Source organism: Pelobates fuscus, chromosome 1, assembly GCF_036172605.1.
Source record: "Pelobates fuscus isolate aPelFus1 chromosome 1, aPelFus1.pri, whole genome shotgun sequence".
In the NCBI taxonomy this organism is placed as follows: domain Eukaryota; kingdom Metazoa; phylum Chordata; class Amphibia; order Anura; family Pelobatidae; genus Pelobates; species Pelobates fuscus.
Window position 1 is genome coordinate 165,583,980 of NC_086317.1, and position 27,401 is coordinate 165,611,380.

At 40.1% G+C, this 27,401-nt stretch overlaps 1 protein-coding gene across 3 annotated transcripts in view; it reads left to right on the forward strand.

Annotated features, from left to right (window-relative positions):
• AMPD2 (adenosine monophosphate deaminase 2) overlaps positions 1 to 26,451 on the forward strand; it is a 69,370-nt gene extending 42,919 nt beyond the window's left edge. For all 3 annotated transcript variants that reach the window (XM_063451909.1, XM_063451901.1, XM_063451918.1), the window contains exons 6-18: positions 12,301 to 12,487; positions 12,634 to 12,775; positions 13,486 to 13,575; positions 13,866 to 13,995; positions 14,077 to 14,271; positions 16,365 to 16,496; positions 17,771 to 17,934; positions 20,813 to 20,939; positions 21,377 to 21,540; positions 23,068 to 23,188; positions 23,863 to 24,036; positions 24,169 to 24,279; positions 25,812 to 26,451. In XM_063451909.1, coding sequence (XP_063307979.1) covers positions 12,301 to 12,487; positions 12,634 to 12,775; positions 13,486 to 13,575; positions 13,866 to 13,995; positions 14,077 to 14,271; positions 16,365 to 16,496; positions 17,771 to 17,934; positions 20,813 to 20,939; positions 21,377 to 21,540; positions 23,068 to 23,188; positions 23,863 to 24,036; positions 24,169 to 24,279; positions 25,812 to 26,072 — 1,998 coding nt within the window. In that variant the 3' untranslated portion in view covers positions 26,073 to 26,451. The remainder of the gene's footprint in view (positions 1 to 12,300; positions 12,488 to 12,633; positions 12,776 to 13,485; positions 13,576 to 13,865; positions 13,996 to 14,076; positions 14,272 to 16,364; positions 16,497 to 17,770; positions 17,935 to 20,812; positions 20,940 to 21,376; positions 21,541 to 23,067; positions 23,189 to 23,862; positions 24,037 to 24,168; positions 24,280 to 25,811) is intronic.
• The last annotated feature ends 950 nt before the right edge of the window (positions 26,452 to 27,401 follow it).

The window sequence follows — 27,401 nt, forward strand, 5'->3', positions numbered from 1 at the left end:
TATCGCAGAGCGATGACCTCGCATTCTTTCTCTTAGGTCATTAGAGGTTTTTCCCGATATATACAAAGCCACATGAGCATGTGATGCGGTATACTACATGGGTAGTGGTGCAAGTGATACAATGTCTGTTAAAAGTCTGATGTTAAAAGTTTTTCCCGAGTGGGGGTGGCAGAAAGTCTTTCCAGTAATCATAGAGTTACATGTTGTGCAACTCAGGCACAGATAACATCCTCTCACAATGGGACTTTTTTCTTGTAGTATGAGGTTATGTTGGTCAGTATGTACCAGCATATCCCGTAGGTTTCTTCCTCTCCTGTAACTCATGATGGGATTATTACGAAAGATGGGTGGTAATGAAGTGTCTTTTCTAAGGATATCCCAATTCCCTTCTATTGTAGATGTTATTTGACAGGAATGAATGTGGTATGATACAGGAAAGATTAGTCGAATATCGATTGGGTTTGATGGTCGTTCATCTGCAATCGTTTGTTGTGCCTGCTGGAGTGTTTGTCTGAAAACTTTTTTAGAGTAACCTCTTTGCAAGAATTTGGTAAACATCATTTGTAGTTGTACATCTGATTTAGAGTGTTCCGAATTGTTGCAGAGAACTCTGACAAATTAAGAGATGGGTAGAGACTCTATACGTTTGTTGGGGTGGAAGCTTGAGGCATGTAGAATAGTATTTCTATCGGTGGGCTTAGAGTAGAGTGTGTAGGCCAAACGGTTGCCTGTGACAAATATTTCAAGATCAAGAAATTCGATACAGGTGGTACTGTACTTGTATGTGAGTTTCACTGGAGTAGGTAACAAATTAAAATGTTGTATCACAGAGCATAGTTCATCCTCACTACTAGTCCAAAGGAGGAGGATATCATCGATAAATCTCATGAATTTAAGTACCGTATATACTCGAGTATAAGCCGACCCGAATATAAGCCGAGGCCCATAATTTTACCCCCCAAAATTGGGAAAACTTATTGACTCGAGTATAAGACTAGGGTGGGAAATGCAGCAGCTACTGGTAAATTTCTAAATAAAATTAGATCCTAAAAAAATTCTATTAATTGAATATTTATTTACAGTGTGTGTATATAATTAATGCAGTGTGTGTATGAGAATGCAGTGTGTGTGTATGAGAATGCAGTGTGTGTGTATGAGTGCAGTGTGTGTATGAGTGCAGTGTGTGTGTATGAATGCAGTGTGTGTGTATGAATGCAGTGTGTGTGTGTGTGTGTGTGATGCAAAGCCTTAGTGGGGGGTGGGCATTTTTATAATTTTTTCATTATTATTTTAATATTAGTTTTTTTTTTTTTTTTTTATTAATATTTTTTTTATTATTATTTTTTTTATTATTATTATTTTTTTTAATTTTATTATTATTATTATTTATATATATATATATTTTTTTTTTTTTTCGTCCCCCCTCCCTGCTTGATACATGGCAGGGAGGGGGGCTCTCACTCCATGGTGGTCCAGTGACATTGGCATTTCAGTGGAGGGGCTGTCAGTGAGTGTTTACTTACCTCTCCTGTCAGCTCCCTTCTCCTCCGCGCCGGTGTTCGGTCAGCTCCCAGTGTAAGTCTCGCGGCCGCGCTATGACCCTGCGGCTCTCGCGAGACTTACACTGGTACTTGCCGAGGGAGCTGACCGGACCGGCGCGGAGGAGAAGGGAGCTGACAGGAGCTGCAGGAGAGGTAAGTAACAGCTTCCTGACAGCCCCCAACAGCCCCCAGTCTGAATTATGGCAATGTAAATTGCCATAATACAGACATTGACTCGAGTATAAGCCGAGTTGGGGTTTTTCAGCCCAAAAAATGTGCTGAAAAACTCGACTTATACTCAAGTATATACGGTATATGTTCTTTATATCGATTCAAAATGTATTTGCTCTCATAGTTGTTCATGAAGGCATTGGCATACATGGGGGCATCGGTGCCCCCATTGAAGTGCCAGCCTGTTGGATATAGTCGCCAGACTCAAATTTGAAGTAATTCAACGTTAGGCAGAGTTGTAGTAATTCAAGTATAAAATCAACAGAAGGACTCCCAGGGTCCTGATGATTCTCCAGCACTTTCCTCATTGCTTGGATTCCTTCAGAGTGAAAAATAATTGCATATAAACTGCTGACATCAATTGCAGCCAAGATAATTCCTGATGGAGGGACAGTAAGCTACTGGAGTTCCACAATCACCATAGGAGAGTATTTAGCACAAGTAGTCAAGGACATCACTGGTGTTTTAAATTTGTGGTCAAGCCGTTTGCCAATCGGTTCTAGGAGGCCCCCTTTGGCAGAACAAATAGGACTGCCAGGGGGGTGTACCGGGTTCTTGTGAAATTTAGGCAGTGTGTATAAGACGGGACATATTGGGTGAGTCTCTAGTAAGTATTCAACCTCCTGGGGAGACAAGTGACCCTCGGTTAAGCCCTTATGGAGTGTGTTGGTTATGATTTCGCTGTATTCCATTGTTGGATCCTTAGATGAGAATCGATATGTAGATGTGTCTGCCAATTGACGCAGTATTTCATCTTTATAATCCATATATTGCATAATCCCTATAGCTCTCCCTTTGTCCACGGGACGAATAGTGATAGATAGGTCTGTGGCTAAGTCATTTAAGGCTTTGCGTTCTTTGCTTGAAATGTTTGCAATAACGTCCGACTCTCTATTTGTAGATTCTGTGTGAACACTTTCAAAGTTGCATTTGTGGACGGAGGGTCAAATGTGCTCCTGAGTCTGAGATGATGATCCATCCAGTTGGTGGTTTCTGAGTTGGATCGAAAGTGATCTGCCAGGTGTAATTTCTGTCAATATCGATACTGATCAACTTCCCATTCAAAGTTTACTATATCGGAAGTGGGAACGAATGACAGTCCCTTGGATAATAAGTTAGTTTTAATAGACGTTAATGTTCTCTGTGAGAGATCGATAATGGGGGTCTCCATCACCTGTGAGGAGGTCTGCCTCTCTGTCCAGTGTGCCTTCCCTTTCTGACCTCTCCTTGTAGGTTTGTCCCGGGAAAATGATACTCTGTTCTGTTGCTGCTTCTTGTATCTCTGGTATTCTGGACCGGTTCCTTGGTAAGACCCAAGCCTGGGTCTAAAAAAGACACCTGGTTATCTGTGTGTTGTTGTTTGTGAGGTAGATCCAGAGGTGATGGGTGCTCCTTGTTCTGATTCAGACGTTGATTCACCTGATGTAAAATCAGTGGTTGGCCTAGTGGCTTCTTAATCCTAAGTCTGTACGGTCTCTGAGTTGGGCGGCTATTATGGCCAGATAACCATCTATATACTCTGTGTTCTGAGTAATCAGAATTTACCTTGTCAAGTTTCTGTCTTTTGAATTGTACCAGGTCCTTCTTATATTGTTTCAAATCTTCAGAGAGTTTCTGAATCAGAGAGTCACAGTTAGGTGTTTAGAATAACAGTGTGTTTGAGTTCGTAGTCAGATATCTTGAACTTGGTCACTTTGAGTTCCCTTCCCACTTCCTCTATGACCACTAACATCAGATCCAAGGAGCATTTGTTTCAAATGCCTGAGTTGCACAGCAAGTAACTCTATGATTACGGGAAAGACGTTCTGCCACCCCTACTTGGGAAAAACTTTTAACATCAGACATCGCATCACTTGCACCACTACACATGTAGTTTTCTGCATCACATGCCCATGTGGCTTTGTATATATTGAAAGAAAACCTTCTTTCCTATACTATGGCTTGGCACCGGAGCATCATTAAAGACCGTGAACTAGAGTGCTGGGATCGTATATATATGTAATCTACTGTGTATTGTTGTATTGGAGAATACATCTTACCAGGAAAAGGGGAGAGAGAGCAAAATTTAAACTGCATGTCCCACATTTCTTATATGATTATCTGTAATGGGGCAGTGAGTCCCAAGACGGTTTGTAAAATAAGATATGCATGGAGATAAACCTAGTTTGCTTTGTGTATCATAAGTACAGTTATTATCTACACTATTTTTTTTTTCCTGATAGCAAAATATCTGTACAGGTAGGATTTAGGGATTTTTATAGTAATTGAGATAAAGAAAACAGCAGAAGTGTATACATTGATTTGTTCATTCTTAAAATGAACCTTTCACTGTAGGTTAATTTTAACATAAAACAGCTCCCAAGGAAGTGAATATATAATGTATCATATATAATATATATCTGTGCTTTGGAAACTGTTTTATTAGTAAAATGTAAATGTTACACAGTTACACAGTTACATTTTTGCTGCAATTGGCTCTTCTTGTGGACACTTCCAGAGAACTTCTGCTGTTATTGCCCCTACTTGGGGATATTTCCAAAGAAGAGTAGGGGGAAGCCTACTGATGACATGATGATGCTAGCACATCCTTGTCCTATATTCCTGCAGCAAAAGAGATAAATGCTTGCTGGAGGACCAGAGACAGGAAGCAGAGAACTGCATTTGGAAAGGTTCTTTTACTCTTCCTGGTGGTCAATTTTTGGCTTAAAATGTCTATGCCTCCGACATACAGGTCTAATGTCAAGGGCTGACTGACAGGTGGGGATGGGTGCATGGAACTACATGACAATGAACAAAAAGCATAATTTAATTTGTCTCATGTTGGCAAAGTTGACCAAGATGATCCAGGATGATATTGAAAATATGTAGCATGTAGACGCAGGAGTTGACAATGAAACTGTCCAGCCAATATTTCATTTGGTAAACACTTTGTTCCAACGAACATTTATATGGGAATATCATGGTTTTTGTTTACTTTAAACCCTCATGACTTGATAGGCATGCTAACACTAGGGTAGCAATGGATTCCCACCAGAAAATAGTGGACACAATAGGCACCCAGACGACTTCATCTCATTGAAGTGGTCTGGGTGCAGTGTCCCTGTCCAACTTAGTCCTGCAATGTAAGTCATTGCATTTTTCTAGAAACTGCAATAATTTGTTTGCAGCACTAAGACGTCTTCTAGTTGCTGTCTCTCAGATATCCACTAGGTGTGCTTCCGGGATTCTAAGTACTCCGAGTCCCTTAAACAATGCTGGATGTTCTCATGCTCTGCATGAGGACATCCAGCATCAGTGAAAACCCTTATAGGAAAGCACTGAAGCAATGCTTTCCGATGTGGAGGTCTAATGCGCCCTCCCACATTTCATGCTTTGCAGTGAACAAAATAACGTTTTGAAGTAAACCAAAATGCTGAAATATTTGTTAGGTATATAAATTGTTCTGAAAAAATGAGCTGTATCACCAATGCACTGTGTCTGCAGGTTCAACTAGTTTCCATGGTAACTGCTATACTTTTAGTACTGTAGACCAGTGTTCCCCAACCCCCGGGCCGCGGACCGGTACCGGTCCGTGGATCAAACGGTACCGGGCCGCCCAGGGGTGTGCGAGTCTGCCGGCTAATGCAGGGCTGGCAGTGCCAAAGTGCCAGCCCTGCAATATGCCTGCGGACCGGGGAGGGAGATCTCTGATCTCCCTCCCCGGTCCGCAGGCACTGTGCTGACCGCCGGCAGCGGAGTGAATGAGAGAGGACCCGGGAGCTCTTACCTACAGCTCCTCCGGGTCCTCCTCTCGCGAGATTTGGAGCGTTGCCGCGGTAACCACGGCAACGCTCCAAATCTCGCGAGAGTGAACTCTAGCCCTGTAACTGGGCTAGAGTTCATCTCACCACCACTGGGACCACCAGAATTTCCCCACCGGACCACCAGGGACTAAGAAATGTCCCCCCTCCTCCCAGTAAAGGTAAGAAGGGAGGGGGGACATGAATATATTAATTTTAATTAAATAAAAAATATATAAAAAAGCCTCCCTACCCTCCTTACCCCCCATACACACACTGCCCCCATGCACACACTACACACATTGCCCCACAAACACTGCCCCCATGCACACACTACACACACTGCCCCACAAACACTGCCCACATACACACACTACACACACTGCCCCACAAACACTGCCCACATACACACACTACACACACTGCCCCACAAACACTGCCCCCTCATACACACCTGCCCCACAAACACTGCCCCCATACACACACTACACACACTGCCCCACAAACACTGCCCCCATACACACACTGCCACCATGCACACACTACACACACTGCCCCACAAACACTGCCCCCATGCACACACTACACACATTGCCCCACAAACACTGCCCCCATACACACACTACACACACTGCCCCACAAACACTGCCCCCATACACACACTACACACACTGCCCCACAAACACTGCCCCTATACACACACTACACACACTGCCCCACAAACACTGCCCCCATGCACACACTACTGGCGCCATAACAGAGGGCAGAGGAGACTTGTGATCGGGCACCAGAGAGAAGGGGCACTGCATGGAAGCAGAGGCAGCTTGGGACAAGGTAGGTAGGAGACTGAAATACAGCCTTGAGTTCCCAGCCACAGAAACTCCCCCAGTCTGTGACTGGGAAAGAAGCTGCGGAGTATAGGTGGTGTTACATCAGCATTAGTCTGCTGGTGTAACACTACCTACCTATCCTGTCTGTCACATACCCTCATATGTACCCCATTTTTATTAACTCTCACATGAACATGCTATATACATTCAGTCTGCGTATGTGTGGGACCGTGAACCAACAATTTTGAGTCTGTCTTTATGTGACTATGTTTGTGATTTTCTCACTATGTATGTGTCTGTGTGTTTTTTTAATATATGTGACTTTTTTTTTTTGTCTTATTAAATCAAAACAAGCGGGCCACGGAAAAATTATCAAACGTTTACCGGTCCGCGGCGATAAAAAGGTTGGGGAGCACTGCTGTAGACCACTTTTCAAAACATAACAAATATTTTTCATAACCTTCATTGTGTTAAGGTATCAAGACTTGAAGCAAGCAATCTAGAAATATCAGTGGCTTGCCAGAGTGCAAATTTTTGGACAGTCAGACTTTCTTTATATGTCTGATTTTTAACCGTCTGACAATATGTCTGACAAATATAAAACTACCTTCTGGTTTTTAAAGCCATTCTGTCAGATCACGAATATTCATTTGGAACACAAGTAGACTTTTAAAATAGTCCCAATTAGTTTAGTCTTTTTAAGATTCTAAATGTCATTTCACTATACTAAAATTTGTTTATATGATAAGCCAACTGACATTTTCAAGCTAAAATAATAATAATAATAAATGAAATTCATGTGAACCTAAATCTACTTGTGTCCTAACATCTAATAAAAACAGATTTTACAAGCATATGTTTTTCTTTATCAAGTGATATAAATGAAAAAACTATTCATTACATTAATTTACATCAAAACTGGTGCTGTGACATTTTTGATGAGTAAAACAAGCCCTCTAGTGGACACCTATGAAAAAAAATTCTGGTTCTAATTGTGACCGGTTTCAAGTGTTTACCTTGCAATTCCTGTTGTTTAACCCCTTAAGGACCAAACTTCTGGAATAAAAGGGAATCATGACATGTCACACATGTCATGTGTCCTTAAGGGGTCAATAGTACTTGAACTCTAAACCACTTCCCAAAACATAGAGCCAGATTTATTCTATTCTACAAATCTAAGAAAAAACAGTGGACAGTGCTAAACCTACAGAGGCTGGTCATTTTAGAAGATTTCATACAAAAGGGAAACCTAAGAAAGCAAATGTGGAAGATTGGAAGATGTTATCTTAGGAAAAGTTATGAAATACTATCATTTATAGCAATCTTTCGGATAATCCTGCCCTTTCCCTTTCCATGACAATTGGCTTTACATCTTTCTCCTTCTTTGACAAGTTGTAAAGTTTATGGATAAAACTAATATGTTCTCAGTTATGATAATATGATAATGACGACACTAGGTGGTGCACTGATTAAGTTTGGATGCATTTTCACTGCACAATGCTAGCTAAGACAGAATATCGAATACCATCAGTGGTATTCAATCAAACCCAGATATTTTGCAGTCTTAAGTTTGAAAAAAAAGAGGTTGAGACTCAGTAACATTAGACTTACATAGATCATTAGCCAGTTGTCCTGCCTGTATGCTTTCTCACTTCATGCTGGGGGCCACTTGCGTGCTACTTAACCTTCCAGGAGATTTTCTACAGCAAGGGGTAGGCAACCTTCGGCAATCCATATGTTGTGGACTACATCTCCCCTGCTGCTTTGCTGTGCATAAGAGCATTAAAAGAGTTGTAGTCCACAAATTCAGGAGTGCCGAAGGTTGCCTACCCCTGTTCTTTCGAGAAGCAGGCTAGAAATGGAGGTTATGCCTCTACGCTACAATAATGCCGCAGGCTCGGCTGACGCTCTGTGGGGAAAAGATCTGTGCCCCCTGCTCTGTATTCTTCCTGCCTCATTCACCCAATGAAAACTGGAATGAATTAAGTATCTTCCATTTGTTCACAACAGCATTCAAGTGTCAGTGAAACTCTTTATCGGATCCTTTGTGTTCCACCATGTTACGCTACTAGGGGTGATTTGGATTGGAACTCAACTGCAGCTTGTAATCTCCCTAATTACAATAGTGAAGAAATGGAGAATCCTTAAGTATCAATACTGTAGCTTTAATAAAAGAGAGAATCACTGGTAACTTGATTCAACCAAAGTTTTAATAAGTGTTAAACTTAAATGAATTGCATTTAGGCAATAATCCAATAAGAAGAAGTGCAAGTAATCAACAACACAGAGTTCATTATTAAGTATTTCTTCAGAGATCCATTAAGTAACATTCTTTAAGTTCATGAGAATAATATTCAATAGGAACAATAATCAAGTAGCTGAGGATATTTGCAAAGCAAGAACAGTTCATAGTGAATAAGCATGATGGGAGTTGTCCTTCATGAGATTAGTAACTTGTAGCACTGAATGTAATTGCAAAGCAAGGAACAGTTCATAGTGAATAAGCATGATGGGAGTTGTCCTTCATGAGATTAGTAACTTGTAGCAATGAAGATTTGAGTAAGCAAGCATTAGTTCATTAATAAATGATATTGCAGACAAATAGCTGAAAGATATACTTAAGGTTAATATGGGTAGTCCTCCAATAGTTCAGAGATATGGTCCACTTGTAAAGTAGCAAAGTATCCGTTCTCCAGTAATCCTTTATGGCATGCAGCAATCCCTGCATTTGCTCAAAGGCTGGAACGGCTTGTCTGAGCTTGTGGAGAGGTAAGTCTGGTGGAAGTAGCTCCCAGTAGCTGAGCCTGTGGAGCCCGCGGTCTCGCGGAGGCAGCTCACACGTTAGCTCACACAATCAATCACCAAGCACCCTCTCTCTGGCCCAGTCTCCCTAAATACCGTCAGAGCTGTGTCAGAGGGGGGCGGGGTCCGGCTCCTCACCGCTGAGTGCCGAACCCGGAAGTGTTACTCCATGACACACCACCTCTTGATTGCAGATGGCTCACTAGAGGGCTGCTCCTATTTTAATGAATTAATGCTGTTATATCTTTCTGCCTTTCTGCCTCACTGTCCATTAACAAGTCCATGCAGGGGACACAAAGTAATTCACTAAGACTTGGGGGGGGGGAAGCATATTTCACATAAGGAGTGAATTATCAATCTAACAGCATGTGGAGATTAGAGATGTGCTATTGAATGCTATAGATGCTTGTAAAATGGGCAAACTACTTGATAATGGCTGATATACGGCATTTGAAGATTCTTTCATGGGTCTTTCGGTGCCAGTGATGTGCTTATTCTAATCCTTCTGTTGCGCTGCCAAACTCATTTCAGCCTCTTTTTGTGACTATCTTTGTGTAGTGGGCCATCCTTCCTGCACCTAGCAAACTGTTGAGCATGTACGACCAACCAAACAATGTTACACACTTTAACCTACTATCATATCTTATTTAAAAATGCACATTCTTTCTTGCCTTGTGTATGTGCCTTGTTAATTTTCACATTGAATACAGAGTATTTTCCTGCTCCGATTTAAAAGTACACAGATTTTAGAGACAAACGACAGCATGAATTAGAAAAAAACATTACATTGGGCTACCAGAATAGGTTGCCTAATTTGCTTTTGTTTGCTTGGATTTTATTAAACGTCATATGATTACTATATACAAATATATTTAAAGTCCCAAGATAATTCTTGGAATTTTTTGTCAATCTTTCTTTTATTAAGGCATTTGATTTGATTGGTACAGAATAAAGAAAAGGAGTTTAACGAGATATACACAAGATAGGGATATCACTGCATTTTTTTACATACTCCCAGATATGACTGCCTAATTTTTTATTAATTAAGTAGAATATAAACACGCTAAGCTAATGCTTGAAGACTATGAACAGTTATGAAGTTTAAACATGAAAGAAGAAACGGTCTTGGCTACACGTTAATTAGGTATGTCTGTAATCAGACGATTTAGATCTGTGAAGGTTACCACTAGTTGCAGAAATATATGTTAAAAGGCACCCGCAGGTTACAGCACATAAACTGGCCTGCTATATTCTGCTAGTGGCCCGTGCAGCCTTTGCTAAACAAAACATGTACATTTGAGCAGTGTATACCTCTAGGTCTGGCCCGTAGAGTAAACAAATGCCATGGGTAGTGGGCCTCGCAGCCAGTCTGCATGTAAAATGAAGGTGAGAAGGAGCTGTCGCTTTGGGAAACCAGTCCATTAGGTAGCGGGGAGGGGGAGTGCCCCACCCGCCCCAATCATAGCAGTGGGCTCGCAGAGCTCTACCAGAACGTTTGCTAGTGCCATGTCGGTGTGTAGCCTTACACTCTACCTCCTGCAGCTCTTGGACTTGTGTCGCCAGCGTACCACGCGTCTTCTGCCTGAGGCCTTGATAGGAGACCTTGCCACATGTCCATTGATCTCATTATCAGGATCGTGGGCCCAGGGTTCTCCCGGAACCCGACTGTCCCCCTGGGTGTATGCGTGGAGCTCAGAAGAAGCACGTGCCGCCCAGACAACAGTGGAGCCCATTTGCGCAGCAGGGGTTACTGGTTGGTGTGAGTTTTGCGTCTTTCCAATCCCCGGCTCAGCTGCAGGTCCTGTTATAGGGTTGGATTGTATGCTTGGTGTTGCGGGCAGTCGTTGCAGTGCTGCTCTGGATTCGATGCAAGACCAGAAAGGTGTACATAGCTCATCAAAGGCTGTCTGGAACGTGTTTGCCAGTTCATTGCAGTCTGCTTCTCAGCTGTGCCGGCCATTTTGACTTTATCAGAGTGTGCTGCTACAGCGTGGCAATCTCAGCACTGCTGCAGGTGCGTGTTTGCTTCGCCCCTAGTGGGGACCGGGATATCCCCCACGGTCCAGGCGGGAGGATAGCTGTTGTACACCCACAGTCCCAGGCTGGAGGATCGGCCATTTCCTCCCTCCGTGGGAACTGAGTATGACCGCGGACCAGCGCATATGGCTACCAACTTTTTTCAGAGGGCACCACAGCAGTTAGTGGCAGGTCGGTACCTGTTTGGGTGAGTTTAGGGGATGTCACCTTGTTTTGTAGCTGTGAACTTTGCAGGCTGTGTGAGGAGCTCATATCAAACGCGTATGTTGGCCATGTCGGTTAGGAACATTCTTGGAATTTTTAGCAGTCATAGAACTTTATAGTTGGTGAGGACCCACCCTAGCATGGGAAATGGTTCCCTACATACAGAGAAGTTGGGATATGAAATGCACTGCCAAGTCTAGTTGATTTAATGGAGTCAGACAATAACTGAAAAAAGGTTTGATAACTTTCTATTAAATAGAAGTGTTCAGAGTTACAACAGAGTTAAAGCGACACCCAAAGCACCAAAACAACTTTAGTTTAATGGAGCAGTTTTGGAATATATATCTTGCATTGACAGCCCCTCTGCTCAGTTATGTGCCATTTATGAGTTAAATCACTTTTTGTTTTAAGCAGCCCTAGGCAAGACTCCCCTGGCTGTGACTCACACAGCTGCCATAAAAAATGTTTCACTTTCAATCAGATTTTAGTTTACCTCAGAAGTTCTTATCTCTTTTTTAATTGAATTTTAATACACAGGGGAGGCTGCTGTAGGCTCTTTCGGGCAATTAGCAGTGCAGGAGATAATACATTTGTAAATGAAACACACTGTGTAAAAGGGGATATGAAATGTTCAGTGATCCTGATAACCTAGTTTTATTTATTTTAATGCATTACCTACATAATACTAAAAATCGGGTCAGCTCCAACCTATGTACAGTCTCCGTAAATCCAGTGTAATATTTGACTTTTTAAAGCACTGTTGCAATCCAATCTGTAACAGATCTGTACAGCTTTCCCCAATCCAGTGTTTCTTTTATTTCTCACTACAATTCACAATCTGACCACTCTATGCCCCTGTTCCTTCTACTTTTGCAGGTACCATTTACAGATCTTTTGGATGCTGCTAAGAGTGTGGTAAGAGCTTTATTTATCCGCCAGAAGTACATGAATCAGTCTATGCAGAGTTTCTGCCGTACCACTGCACAGCACCTAAAGGAACTTAGCGAAAGGACTCCAGACAGCCCCCTAGAGGAGGAGAATGATGACACCCCAGTTGCTGAAAGTAAGTCAAACACTGAAGTGTATTGAGCTGTCTCTCTATGGATGTGCAGCAATTGCTTTATATATGTTATGATTTATATTAAAGAAATAAAACTGGGCTTTCATTAATAGAATTGTTTCTAGCACTCACTCTGTGTCTCTCCACAGATGCCCCTGTACACCCACCTTTCTCAGAGCATCACCCCTATAAAGTTTGCGACCCCAGCAAAATGCCGCACGACTTGGGCTTTGGGCTGAAGATGGTTGATGGTGTAGTTCACGTGTACACAAAGCGTGACATCACTGATGTGTGAGCATCCAATGTACAGCATTTGTGTCTGGCATCCGACATCTCAGATGTCTGGGACTGAAAGTTTGTTATAGTGAAAAAATTGTCATTTTAGTCTTATTGACTAAAAGACATTGATCATGCGTATTATGTGACAAGCATTCTTATAGATCACCATGAAGAGACTAGTGCACAGAAATAATTCACACATGCTAATTAGGGTCACTTATCCTGTCCATTATGCAAGTTATTGAAAGAAAACCCCAAGCACCATAACCACTACAACTCTCATGTGGTGTTTCAGGTGCCACTCCACTGCAAAGTTTAGCTCAGGAGAGCTAATGGAGGCTTGTGCTTGGAAGCTTCTGGTTCTCTGGCACTAGTAATGGAGGCTGGGAGAGGTTTTACTAAATGGGGTACCTCCGGGGAACTTGGAGTGTTCCCTTAAAAAAAGATCAAATTGATTTGACAGATTTTCAGAATATTTTTATCACAGCAGACCTTCATGGGCACCTGTATTGCTATTTGTGTCATTTGGCACTGTGGCCTCGGCTGATATAGTACAGCTCAGTCTCAACTCAACCTCAAAAATAAATTGAACATGTTATATTCAGCACAGACAGGGAATATATGGAATTGTCATCCCATGTCACCTCTTCATATCGGTGCATGTGAGTTAATGTCTTGTTTTGTTCTATTTCACTGTTTCATTGCACTATATCTCTCAACAGGAGCACTGAAATGGATCTTCCATATCCAGACCTCCAGGAGTTTGTGGCTGATATGAACGTACTGATGGCTCTGATAATAAATGGTCCCATGTGAGTAGCATGTGATGGGAACTGTGACTTAATTTGGGGAGGAAATCATGTTGAAGAACGGACTGAGTTAGTTTAAGTTAGGGAGTAGTGCAATTAATCATATTCTATTTGTATTTTTCTGTATAATTATGACAATTGCCTTTCTTCATGTCTCCGCTCCCTGTCATTTATTCTCTCGTCTGCTTGTGCCATGTCCAACTTTTCCCCCATTATTTCATATCCATTTTGTTTTTACACCTTCTGTGTTGCCCTTTTGATCTTTTTCATTGCCCACATTAACTCTCATGTAGTAAGTCGTTCTGCTACCGCCGGCTGCAGTACCTGAGCTCTCGCTACCAGATGCATGTTCTCCTCAATGAGATGAAGGAGCTGGCAGCTCAGAAGAAAGTGCCTCACAGAGACTTCTACAATATTCGCAAGGTACATAATAAGCCTGTTTACTTATACTTGTGGCCTGATTACCAGTGTACCGTCTTTTTACCTCAGACCTCTCTGCTTTAGGTGGATACTCACATACATGCAGCATCCTGCATGAACCAGAAGCATCTGCTGCGCTTCATTAAGCGAGCCATGAAGAAGAATAGCGAGGAGATTGTGCATGTGGAAGGGGGCAAGGAACAGACATTGCGGCAGGTGTTCCAGAGCATGAACCTAAGTGCATACGACCTCAGTGTGGATACTTTGGACATGCATGCAGTAAGTTAGGGGACTTGGGAAAGAGTTCACTCAGCATAGAACCCCAGTGCAGTGAGAATTCCTCATGAAATATGTTTTCTAAAGTTTCACTGAGCACCGTTTCTTATGTTGGCTTAATGACAAAACCTTTCACTTCTGAACCGACTTAAAGGACCACTATAGGCACCCAGACCACTTCAGCTTAATGAAGTGGTCTGGGTGCCAGGTCCATCTAGGTTTAACCCTGCCTGCTGTAAACATAGCAGTTTCAGAGAAACTGCTATATTTACATTAGGGTTAATCACAGTGAGAAGACGCCAGTGCCCATAGGAAAGCATTCATAAATGCTTTCTTATGGAGTGACTGAATGCGTGCGCATTCAGACAATGACGTTGGAAGGAGGAGAAGAGTCCCCAGTGCTGGAAGACAGGTAAGTGATTATCCCCTTCCTCCTCCTAGAGCCCGGTGGGAGTGGGACCCTGAGGGTGGGGGGAACCTATTAACACTATAGTACCAGGAAAACGAGTTTGTTTTCCTGGCACTATAGTGATCCTTTAACTTAGCTGGAACACTGCGTAGGATTGTGTTTGTCATTAGTTGGTGGCCTGTGGGAAACTTGATTTGTATCAATAAAGAAAAGTGCAGTGGTAGAGGAAATTTGACATTGGAAAAGGCAGATGTGGTCCCTATATTCAAAAAGGGTTCAATAACTCTGCCTGGCAATTACAGACCTGTGAACTTACCTTCTGTGACTGGGAAAGTATTTAAAAGGGTTATTAAGGGATAATAATCAGGAATTTATTGGGAATTCATTAGCAGAAATCAGCATGGTTTTATAAATCATGTCAACATTATAGATCATGTCAAACTACCTTAAAGGGATACTCTAAGCACCAACTTTAGCTCAATTGAGCAGTTTTGGTGTATATTGCATGCCTCTGCAGTATCACTATTCAATTCTCTGCCATTTAGGAGTTAAATCACTTTTGTTTCTGTTTATGCAGCCCAAATCACACCTCCTCTGCATGTGACTCACAGAGCCAACATGAAAATGTTTTTAAAAATTTTCAATCAGCACAATGTGTTCACTTTAGAAGTGTGTATCTCCTGCTCTAGGTGAAGCTCCTACATGCTCTAGCAGGCTTTTAACACAGCAGGAGCTATGAAATTCTAAATTAAACAAACTATGCAAGACAGGAAGTTTAAACATTAGAGCTCTCTTTACATGAAATGTGTAGGGAGACTGCCACAGGCTCTAGCATGCTTTTAACACGCTTTAAATGTAAAGCTATGCCCTTTGGGGTGAAGAATGCACAGGAAACTTAGTTAAAGTTAGTGTTAGTAAATTAGGAAAAACGACACATGAGAAGGATTTAGAAATAGTTACAGACAACAAACTAGTCAATCAGCAGTTGCTAAGGCCGGTAAAGTATATATATTTTTTCCTCTTTATAAATCAATGGTAAGACCACACCTTTAATGTGCAGTGCAATTATGGGCACTTGTTCTAAAGAAGGATATTATGGCACTAGAAAAAGTGCAGAGGTGGGCTACAAAATGAATAAGTGGAATGGAAGATTTTAGTTATGAAGAAATGCTAACAAATGGCCATGCTCAAATTAGCTTACATTATTAGGAGAGTGGGTAAAACAGCACAAGAGGTAAAGAAGGGTAAGATGTAATAGAAAAGTATGTTGCTTGAGGTTTACACTGAGGCTTAGTTTATTAAGGTAACAATTGCTGGAGATAAGGGACGTGTGGGGAGGGAGAGCTGTTAAATAGTTAAATTAAATGCCTTCTTGAATAAGTGAGTTTTTGAAGGAATGGAGACTTTGAGTGTCTAATGTAGCAAGGAAGGGAATTATATAGGAATGGTGCAGCCCTACTGAAGTGTTAAAGGTGAGGTGAGAGTCAGAGATGCGAACAGAAGAAAGACATAGCTTTTCGGCAGAGCAGAAGGACCTTGATGGTACATTCTTTTGCATTATTGAGGATAGTTAGATAGGAAACATCCCCATATGTAACATTCCCATGCATGCTGTTGGTTTGTGAGATATAATTAATATTCATAAACACTAATATTTCCGTACATTTTTATGTTTGGCCCTTTGTAGGACAGAAACACATTCCATCGATTTGACAAGTTCAATGCCAAATACAATCCAATAGGAGAATCTGTCCTAAGAGAAATCTTCATCAAGACGGATAATAAAGTGTCTGGGAAATACTTCGCTCATATCATTAAGGTGACATCTGCCACTACTCAGAATTGTCTTATACAGGGGAATTAACATCCAATTGCATTTTTGGACCTTTAATTTCAATGTGATTGGAAGTAACAGCTGTTGCAGTACTGGAAATAAAATTGCAGTACCTTTCTGTTTACAGAGTTGAAAGTCCTGTTGGAACTTTCACAGCTAAAATTGAAGTCAACAAGGCCAGATGGGAGACATGCAGAGATTGGCAGAGCCAAAGTTGTGTTCACCCCATTATTTTTAGAACCACTATACCAATTACTTTTACTGCTTGTTGAATGAAAGCCTAAGAGAGAGACTGCCAGTACTACATTGCAAGAATACAATGCAAGAATTGCATATTGTTCAAAAATATCTTTCAGATATTTCCTTTTTGTTTGCATGCTCCTATGTGCGTGTTGTTTAGCAAATAATGTTAATAAAGTGCACCTTAGCTTCACTTTTTTTTTTTTTTTTTACTCACCAAACTAGCTTGGATTGTAGCCAGCTGAAATCCAATGGCAACATTTAAGCTAAAACAGTCAAGCTGTGCCGGTAGCTGAAATTGATTTTTATTTTCCAGAATATTAATTTTGGCTTTTATTTTCCCATTTGCTTCCATTTGGAGTTTAACCTCCCTGGCGATCTGATTATGTCCGTATTTTTTATTGTTAAAGTGGTAAATTGTTTTTACAATGTATTGTATGTATTTTTTTAAGCCAGGGGCTCGTAGGGAAAAGGTAAGTGATACTACAGTGCAATCACGAGCATGGCTCGGAGTTACCGCTTTTGGATCTGAAAATTAACCCCGCGCCATGCTCGGGATTACCGCCAGGGAGGTTAATGAATGAACCCTAAATTGTAAATTTGTACCCTAAAGATTTACATTCCTTTACATACCAACGCAATGTTTTCAAAAGTGAATGAAAGACGTTTATCTGTTATAGAGCTTGAAACAAATAATATAAGTCATCGAAAAAGGACTCCCACAACTTTCTCTGAGCCCTCCCCTTTAACATTTAACGCTGCTTTTAAATATACAGTAAATGAAAAAAAATGAGTGCTTGCCCGGCACTATTCATGTTTTAAATGTTCTAAGGCAGATCTGTTCTACTGAATCATCTTACAGGTTAGAAATGAGAATAGAGTATGTATCTTAATAAGTTTATGCCCTATGTTCCAAAAATCAAAACCTTTTCTCTATTAGCCCTTGTTTAGTTTGCCATATAAGGGGTTGTATGTCCATCCCTATTGACCTGGTTACCAATGATTTTTGCCTTGTGCAGGAAGTGATGGCTGATCTGGAAGAAAGCAAGTATCAGAACGCCGAACTGCGTCTCTCCATCTATGGGCGGTCTCGGAATGAGTGGGATGCATTGGCTTGTTGGGCAGTCAACCACAAAGTGCATTCTAACAATGTGCGATGGCTTGTGCAGATTCCCAGACTCTAGTGAGTATTTCTGTGGAATAGTATTTATTTTCTAACATTATATTAACAATACAGATAAATGCTATCTTTGTCCTCCCTTTATTCTGCTGTCTAAACAGACTATCAGTGTGAGTAACAAATGGGCACATAGAAAATATAAGAGTAGCAAACTTCGATCCTGACTGAAGCCCTTATCAAGCTGAAAAAACATTGCCGTTATACATGTGTTGTATTCGCAAACTCTATAAATGATGTGCGCATACACATATTAACGCTGGCCTGTCTACTTTAACAAATATTTATTCGGAGACAAAACAACAACAACATACAAATAATGACACACAATCTAACTAACTATACCAACAACAACCACAAATGAACTAGCTAACAATAACAACTAAACCTTATGAAGTCATCAGATCACACTCACAGTTCACCATGATAAAAATTAGCCCATGTCTGCTCAGTAGCACAGCCAAGAAGGAACAGGGAAGAACGGAGATAGGGGGAAGTGGTTATTTATTTCCTGACTTGTAAATGTATTGGATTACCTAATTACCATATAAATGGGTAAAGCCTATCCCCCTGTAATAAAGGCATACATGAGCTTGGTCACATGACCACTGGTCACCCTATTAGTTTGATGACAGAATGTCACCACAGTACCCTAGGTATATCATGTTATCTAGCCATATATTTCTTGTGTGGACAGTTATTATGTACTTTGGGGTTCTTTACAGTGTGGGTGCTACTCTTTTCCAGCCAGCCGTTGCTTGCTAAAAATGCAACATTGTTAGAAAGTAGCAGCTCCCTTTATTAAAGGGCCAGACTTAAAACTAAGGTAAATATATACTCCACCACCAAGACTCATCACACGCACAGAGAGAAAGGAAAGAGAAAAAAATAATAATTCTTTATTTACAAGGTACATAATAAACGCCAGAGAAAGATGGAGAAACTCCTTGTAGGAATCAGCGAGAGAGAGTTTTTGTCATTTCAGTTGAAATTGATTTATGTAATTATTTGTTTTTGTTCTGTAATATTTTTGTACTATTTCGTAAAAATGTAATGTTCACAAGGGCATGTAGTTCAAACAGACTGCTGACGGCAGTAAACACACCGCGAGTTATGCCTTTATACTAATGCTCAAGCAACAGTCATATATATGAAAGTTCTAATCCCTCAAAGTTATTTGTACCTGTAAGTTTAAATCAACACTATTTGTATAAGCTGTTATTGAATGTACAGCGGACTTCGCTCTGACTTATTTGTGTTCATCGTGTGACATCTCTTTAATGATGAGGCGACTATGTATGAAAACAGACCTTAATAAACACTTGCGTTTGCACAAAAAAAAAAAAAAAAAGAGAAAGTAGCGGCTAGTAACGGCATAATTTCTTAAACAGCATCAGTCGCTTACTGACTACCATTGTTGAAAATCAGTCAATAAGTAGTGGTCAATGTCTACCAATATTCTCTATGGGAGCCACTAGCCACTGGTTTTCAACCCTGTGTCGATTCATTACGAGCTGCCATTTATATTAAAAAATGTACCCTGGCCTTAGGCCTAATGGAAAAAAGTTTACAACAGCTAAATCCCACTATATCCTATAACTAAATATGTGTTAGTTATATGGCATTGCATTGAAACTCTATAGCACATATCAAACCATATTAAACTGTATTAAAGAGCAGTAAAATAAATGAAAATGACAGACATTTGGTGTAAAGAAATTAAATGAGTCTTTCTATAAGCAAATTGCATGTGTCATTTAAATGAACAGTCCCCATTGCATCTCAAAAGCTCCGTAGCTATATATCTGGCGTAGCTCAATATCACAGTTCAATACATTACATACACTGTCGCTATCTCCTTCTTAGACTAATCAAAGAGTGAAGTGCACATTCTCATTGTGAACCTTTTTTTTTTTTTTTATATTTAGTTTTCATTGAAGGTTTTCAAGGTTATGAATCCAGTACATAGTTGTTTCACAGAATAAACCTATCTGATTATAAAAAAGGCAGTAGGTTTGAGTTTTACATTAGCACAGTAAAGTATCACAGTGTTTACATCTGTTTTAATGCACACGTTAACATTTCACTATTGTTTCACCATAGTGGTCTATTATTTCCTTCAGTAAGGTATGTGGTACCATGCAATTCAACTCAACAAATGTATTTACACAAACAAACTTTCAGACAACCACGGAGATTCATATTTAACGTTTTTCCATGTGTTTTTTCATAACAGTTTACAAAAGTCCCTATCTTGCTCCAATCCCTCTTTTAGTTCCCCTTATTTTCCCCGATATTTCCCTCCCCTGTACCACCTATCCCAAACTTCCCATACATCTCTAAACTTTTCTGTGGCTTTAGCGGTTTCAGTAGACATTTTCTCATATATATAGATGAACCTTTTTTTTACCATCATGGTAATCATTTACCGTTGTAATTACTATGGTGACAACTTACACATCATGTGTTCCCTATGTTTTACCGGCACACCAAGTGGCTAGTCAGCGAGTGGTTGGAATCTTTGTAAGCAGAAATTATTGTCGGTCAGCAAATAAAAAGTAGCAAGAAGGTTGGAAACCTGTCAGTAAATAGCAGCCACTATTAAATACTGTTAACTGACGTTGTTAAGTAGCAACAGCAGCTTGTGACTGGCAAGATTGAAAATGAGCCCTTTGTATGTTGTGGATTTGGCTGCTCTGACCATGATGCACCAGTTTCCTGCGTGAGCTGCTCTATCGTTTATTTTAAGTAAGAACATTGTATCTTTCAGCAGGGTTCTATAGTTAACTGTTCAGTGCTTTAAATTTAATGGGGTTTCTGCAATCGGATAGATTAGCATCTAATAGCAATATTTTTGTTCCTCTGCTGTTTTTGTCTTCATCAGTGATGTGTTTCGTTGCAAGAAGCAAATCAATCATTTTCAGGAAATACTACAAAATATTTTCCTTCCTCTGTTTGAAGCAACTGTGAACCCAGCAAGTCATCCTGAATTGCACCTCTTTCTGGAACATGTGAGTACTGAAATGCAATCCTGAATTAATTTGCTTGTTTTAGCTATCTATATTTAATCCACCCCTGGATCAAAAAGGCAAATACAAGTCTAATTGTTGTGCCTAGCGCCTCCTCAATCAGTTACTCAGCCTGGTCCACGTTTGATAATGAGTTAATTCATCTTGTTTATAATAATGATAGTAAAGTAAGATAAAAGTGATTAGATTTTTGGAATCACTTTGTTGTGTTTTGTGTGTATAGAAACATAGAATGTGACGGCAGATAAGAACCATTCGGCCCATCTAGTCTGCCCAGTTTTCTAAATACTTTCATTAGTAATTGGCCTTATAGTTAGGATAGCCTTATGCCTATCCCACGCATGCTTAAACTCCTTTACTGTGTTAACCTCTACCACTTCAGCTGGAAGGCTGGTAAAATATTCCTCTGTCGCCACCAGGTGGATGGGTTTGATAGTGTAGATGATGAATCAAAGCCAGAACAACATATCTTCAATATGGAAAGTCCACTGCCTGAGAACTGGAAGGAAGAGGATAACCCCCCGTATTCATATTACCTATACTATATGTATGCCAACATGACTGTGCTCAACCATCTACGAAGGTATGCATTTATCTATGCTAATATCTATCTATCTATTATTATGATTATTATTATTGCCATTTATATAGCCCAAACAGATTTCGTAGCGCTTTACAATATTATGAGAGGGGGGATTTAACTATAAATAGTACAATTACAAGAAAACTTACAGGAACGATAGGTTGAAGAGGACCCTGCTCAAACGAGCTTACAGTCTATAGGAGGTGGGATATAAAACACATTAGGACAGGAAATAGCAATCAAATAAGGTGGGAGTGAAGCAGAGCTGGAGGAAAGAGTCAAGTGCTGCCCTTTACGAGAGAGCAAGAGACAGGTATGTGAGGTAGAGGTTACTCTGGGAGGCCATAAGCTTTCCTAAAGAGATGGGTTTTAAGGCACTTCTGATGGCGGTAGGCAGGCTATTCCATAGGAAGAGAGCCGCCCGCGAGAAGTCCTGCAAGCGTGAGTTGCCCGTACGAGTGCGAGCAGCAGACAGGAGAAGGTCACGGGCAGAGCGGAGAGACCGAGAAGGAGCATGCCTATGGATCTGTGATGAGATAAAAGCGGGGCTAGAATTGTTCAGTGCTTTATAGGTATGGGTTAGCACTTTGAATTGACTCCTGTAGTATACAGGAAGCCAATGTAAGGACTGGCAGAGGGGTGAGGTGTGAGAGGACCGACTAGACAGGAAAATCAGTCTGACGGCAGCATTCATTACAGACTGTAGAGGGGCAATACGGCTTTTGGGAAGACCAATTAGGAGAGGGTTACAAGAATTAATGCGGGAAATTACTAGAGCATGGACAAGCTCCTTGGTAGCATCTTGCGTAAGAAAGGAGTAGACACAGGCTATGTTTTTAAGATGGAATCTACAGGATTTGGCAACATACTGGATGTGAGGCTCAAAGGTGAGGCCAGAATCAAGTATGATGCCAAGACAGGGCACTTACTGTCTATCTATTTTTGTAGCATATAATAAATTAGTTTGAATAGGAAATATTTCTGTGTGTGTGAGAGTTTCCAGGTAAAATATGTATGAAAACTTGGCTGTTAATGATAAGAGCTATATTTCAATAAGTCTAAATTCTGCTTAACCTAAAGCCTCCTCTTATACTAAAACCTCTACCCTAATCTTAACCTTAGCATTATCATTTGCTGTAAAGACATGGCACTTTTACTAGTACAACACCATTTCAGAGTTATTAAAACAACAGTATTTAAAAAACAGCTGCTTCAAGTGTATCGCTTATTGATTACATACCAATCTGAATTTGCTGCTACAAATTTAGACCTTGCAGAATATCTTCATATGTACGAATAAACAAACAGACAGCAGTTTAACCTTCTATATATTTATTGTACTCACTTCAGGAGTTTACTGATTACTAAATGTTCCTAGCAATGTTTATATACCGCAAAAATAATTATCTAGTATATAAAAAAAGAAGTAAGAAAATGTAAATAGAAAGTGTATGCTGGTTTTAGAGTAAACTCATGCATTTACTTCAGCTGGTTTACCCTTCTTTTGTCATATTCTCATATTCACAGGCAGCGTGGATTTCACACTTTTGTATTGCGCCCACATTGTGGCGAAGCAGGGCCTGTTCATCACTTGGTTACTGGATTCATGCTGTCACAGAATATCTCCCACGGACTCCTGCTACGCAAGGTGACACTGTCCCCACTGTTAACCCATAGACTATCAAAGAGCATACTAACATACTAAGATCCACGCTGAATGTCCCTGGCACTGCAAAATGATACCTAGATATCTTTAGTCTTGCAAATATATATATTTTTTAGAAGCACATTCCAATGCTTCCTTTCTCCTCTGTGACATTACACACTGATCAGTCTATTCCTCCTGATATTATATTCCTATTGCTTAACAGGCTATATTTTTACTGTATTTGGAAGCCTAGTCTCATTCAAATTCTAAATACGTCACTGTATCCTCACAAATGTCTGTAGTAAATCCCCCATTCTACTGATGCCCTTTATACTATTTGTACTATTATTATTTTAGTTTAGTAGAGTGTCCTTTGAAGGCCAAAGTAGCTGAACTGGAACCACAGCTGATCTATAGAATGTTTCAAATTCAGCTAATATGGCCTTGAATTTAAAACTCATTTTTAATACACTTTGAATTCTTGACACTTCTCACTTAAGTAAATATCAATGCCTGTATCTGTGTTTGAAACATCTTTATTTTTATCCACACAGACATGCCAGGCTTAGTTAGAATCTTACATTTTCTTTCTACTGACTTTAGCCCTACTGTCAATCTTGTTTTTACAGAACACCACAGAGTCTCATGTATTTCTTTCTGTGTTTTTTTTACAGGCTCCGGTGTTACAGTACCTATACTACCTGGCACAGATTGGCATTGCTATGTCTCCACTTAGTAACAATAGTCTGTTCCTTAGTTATCACCGGAATCCACTGCCAGATTTCCTGTCTCGAGGTCTCATTGTGTCCCTATCAACAGATGATCCGCTGCAATTTCACTTCACAAAGGTGCCTTAAGCAGAGGTTTCTCCAATGATTTACAGTTTGGAGTAGGGAAAACAGAATGCATGCTTTATCTGTAGTTTGGAAAATCCTGTGTCAATATAAAGCTCTGTAGGTAAACTGCATTGTCTTCTGCAGGAGCCGTTGATGGAAGAATACAGCATTGCTACCCAAGTCTGGAAGTTGAGCTCATGTGACATGTGTGAACTCGCAAGGAACAGCGTTTTAATGAGTGGTTTCCCACACAAGGTAACGTTCAGACACTAATTGCCGACATGACACAACACCTTGCACTCAAACTGGTCTGGAAACAAACTTCATCAGATCTCACCATTGTATAATCCCAATCTCCCAGGAAATCATCTTGCCGATAACCCAGAGATACAGTATATGTAAGGGGGGGGTTTACTAGATAATCTTATTTCATCATGATTAAGGTTCTGCGCTGGCATTTCTTATTTGAGAATGGTTTTAATTTCTGTTTTTTCACACACAAACCACAGGCAGAGTTATCCACTAAACTTTGAATTGTCAGGAATTCAAAGTGAATTTAAAAAGCCAGGCCAAAATAGTCAAACTGAAAGCATAACTGACTGACATTTCTTACAGTTTGATTACTTTCGCCTAAGATGTGAAATTCACTCCCAGATTCAAATAAGGTAACAGTGTTACAAAAGAGGGTTAAAAAAATCATGAAAACAGACAGTGTATTGAAACAGAAGAGTGTAATTTGATACATCCCCTTCTTCCCATTTAATTAAATCACTTGACATTCAACTCATTGTTACAGGATTGTCTGTAGCTCTAATCCCTGGTGACACTCTGAAAGTTTTTTAAATTGCTTGTGGATGGTTAGGGCATACTGGCACAACACCAGAGTAATGATATTAAGAAATCCTGGTGCTGCATTTTGGCATTTATGTATGTACCAGAATATTTCACTCTGGTAAAATGTCTGTCTACCAGCCATTGTATTGTAGGTTCTGGAAGCTTTCACCTGGGTTGTCGTCAAAACGTTTATGAAAACATGGGTACCTGGAATTGTCTTGGAGCTGAAATGATACACACTGTAGAACAGTTCAAGAATAATTGAGATTATTAGGATAGGAAATAAGAAAATGTGTTATTTCATTCCATGTTTCTGTCAGATTACCAATTTATGCCATAAAAGACACTTTCATTAACATTAAAGGGACACTATAGGCACCAAATCAACTTTAGCTTAGTGAAGCAGTTTTCGCATATAAATCATGCCCCTGCAGTCTCACCCCTCGATTCTCTGCCATTTACAAGTTAAATCACTTTTGTTTCTGTTTATGCAGCCCTAGCCACACCTCCCTTGACTCACAGTCTGCATGAAAAAAACTGGTTTAATTTTTAATTAGATATTAACTTGCTTTACAAGTTTTTATCTACTGCTCTGTAAATTTAACTTTAATCACACACAGGAGGCTTCTGCAGATATAAGACAATCTAAATTAAACAGAATACACAATAAAAGAAGTTTAAACTTTAGATGATTCTTTACAGGAAGTGTTTAGGAAGGCTCTGCAAGGGAGGTGTGACTATGGCTGTATAAATAAAGGGATTTCATTCCTAATTTGCAGGGAATTAGCAGTGAGCATGCATGGACATGATTTATACACTGAAACCGCTTAACTAAGCTAAAGTTGAATTGGTGCCTATAGTGTCCCTTTTTAACAGTTTGTAGCTAAATACTAATTGGTTTCCACCTCATTCATTTATGTAAAATGCCTAACTAGCCACTTTCATCTGTGTAGGTAAAAAGTTACTGGTTGGGTCCAAATTACCTATGTGAAGGTCCGGAAGGAAATGACATCCGCAGAACCAATGTCCCTGACATACGAGTTGGCTTTCGATATGAAACTTTGTGTGAAGAACTGATGCTCATCACCCAGGCCCTGCAGAGCGATGAACTGGAGCCCATCCCTGAAGAGATCCTGTGCATGGGTGGAGGATCACGTGGAAACATTACAAAAGAGGAGACCTCTACTTTGGAGAATGAGAAGAGCAGACCCTGATCATAGAAAGAGTGGTGGAAGAGGGATGGAAGGTGTAGGAGAAGGAGGTGACCCTGAGCACTGTTGGAAAGCAAGAAACTCTGAGAAGGGGGTAGCATAACTAGGGTAAAGACTTTAAATGTGGACGGGCATTTTAGGTAAAACAAAACAAAATCAAAAGTTTGGGATATAAAAGAAAGTCCTAATCCAAGAAAACAGATACACTAATACTGGACAAGAGAAATTGTAGTTCTGTGGTAAAAGGGTGTGAGGTGACCACATAAAAAATGAAAGGGGGTTACTTAAAACTGGAGACATCATTACATTATTGTAGCAACAGGAAAATTCTTGATGACAACACAATCATTCAATATTAAATGTTGGATAATATAAATGTGACAGAAAGGAAGAGAGGAATTAGCAAGGAACCTTTAACCCTCATGTCATGATTCCCTTTTATTCCAGAAGTTTGGTCCTTAAGGGGTTAAAGGGATTTTATCACCTCACTATCAGCAGTGTTTCATGTGGAATGGTAAGATTTTATCACCTCACTATCAGCAATGTTTCATGTGGAATGGTAAGATTTTATCACCTCACTATCAGCAATGTTTAATGTGGAATGGTAAGATTTTATCACCTCACTAAAAGCAATGTTTCATGTGGAATGGTAAGATTTTATCACCTCACTATCAGCAATGTTTAATGTGGAATGGTAAGATTTTATCACCTCACTATCAGCAATGTTTCATGTGGAATGGTAAGATTTTATCACCTCACTAAAAGCAATGTTTAATGTGGAATGGTAAGATTTTATCACCTCACTATCAGCAATGTTTCATGTGGAATGGTAAGATTTCATCACCTCACTAAAAGCAATGTTTAATGTGGAATGGTAAGATTTTATCACCTCACTATCAGCAATGTTTCATGTGGAATGGTAAGATTTCATCACCTCACTAAAAGCAATGTTTCATGTGGAATGGTAAGATTTTATCACCTCACTATCAGCAATGTTTCATGTGGAATGGTAAGATTTTATCACCTCACTATCAGCAATGTTTCATGGGGAATGGTAAGATTTTATCACCTTTCTATTAGCAATGTTTAATTTGGAATGATAAGATTTTATCACCTCACAATCAGCAATGTGGAATGGTAAGAATTTATCACCTCATTGTTAGCAATTTTTTATGTGAAATGGTAAGATGTTATCACCTCAGTATCAGCAATGTTTCATGGGGAATGGTAAGATTTTTTCACCTCACTGTTAACATCGTGGAATGGTAAGAATTTATCACCTCATTGTTAGCAATTTTTAATGTGAAATGGTAACATTTGATGGCGTCACTA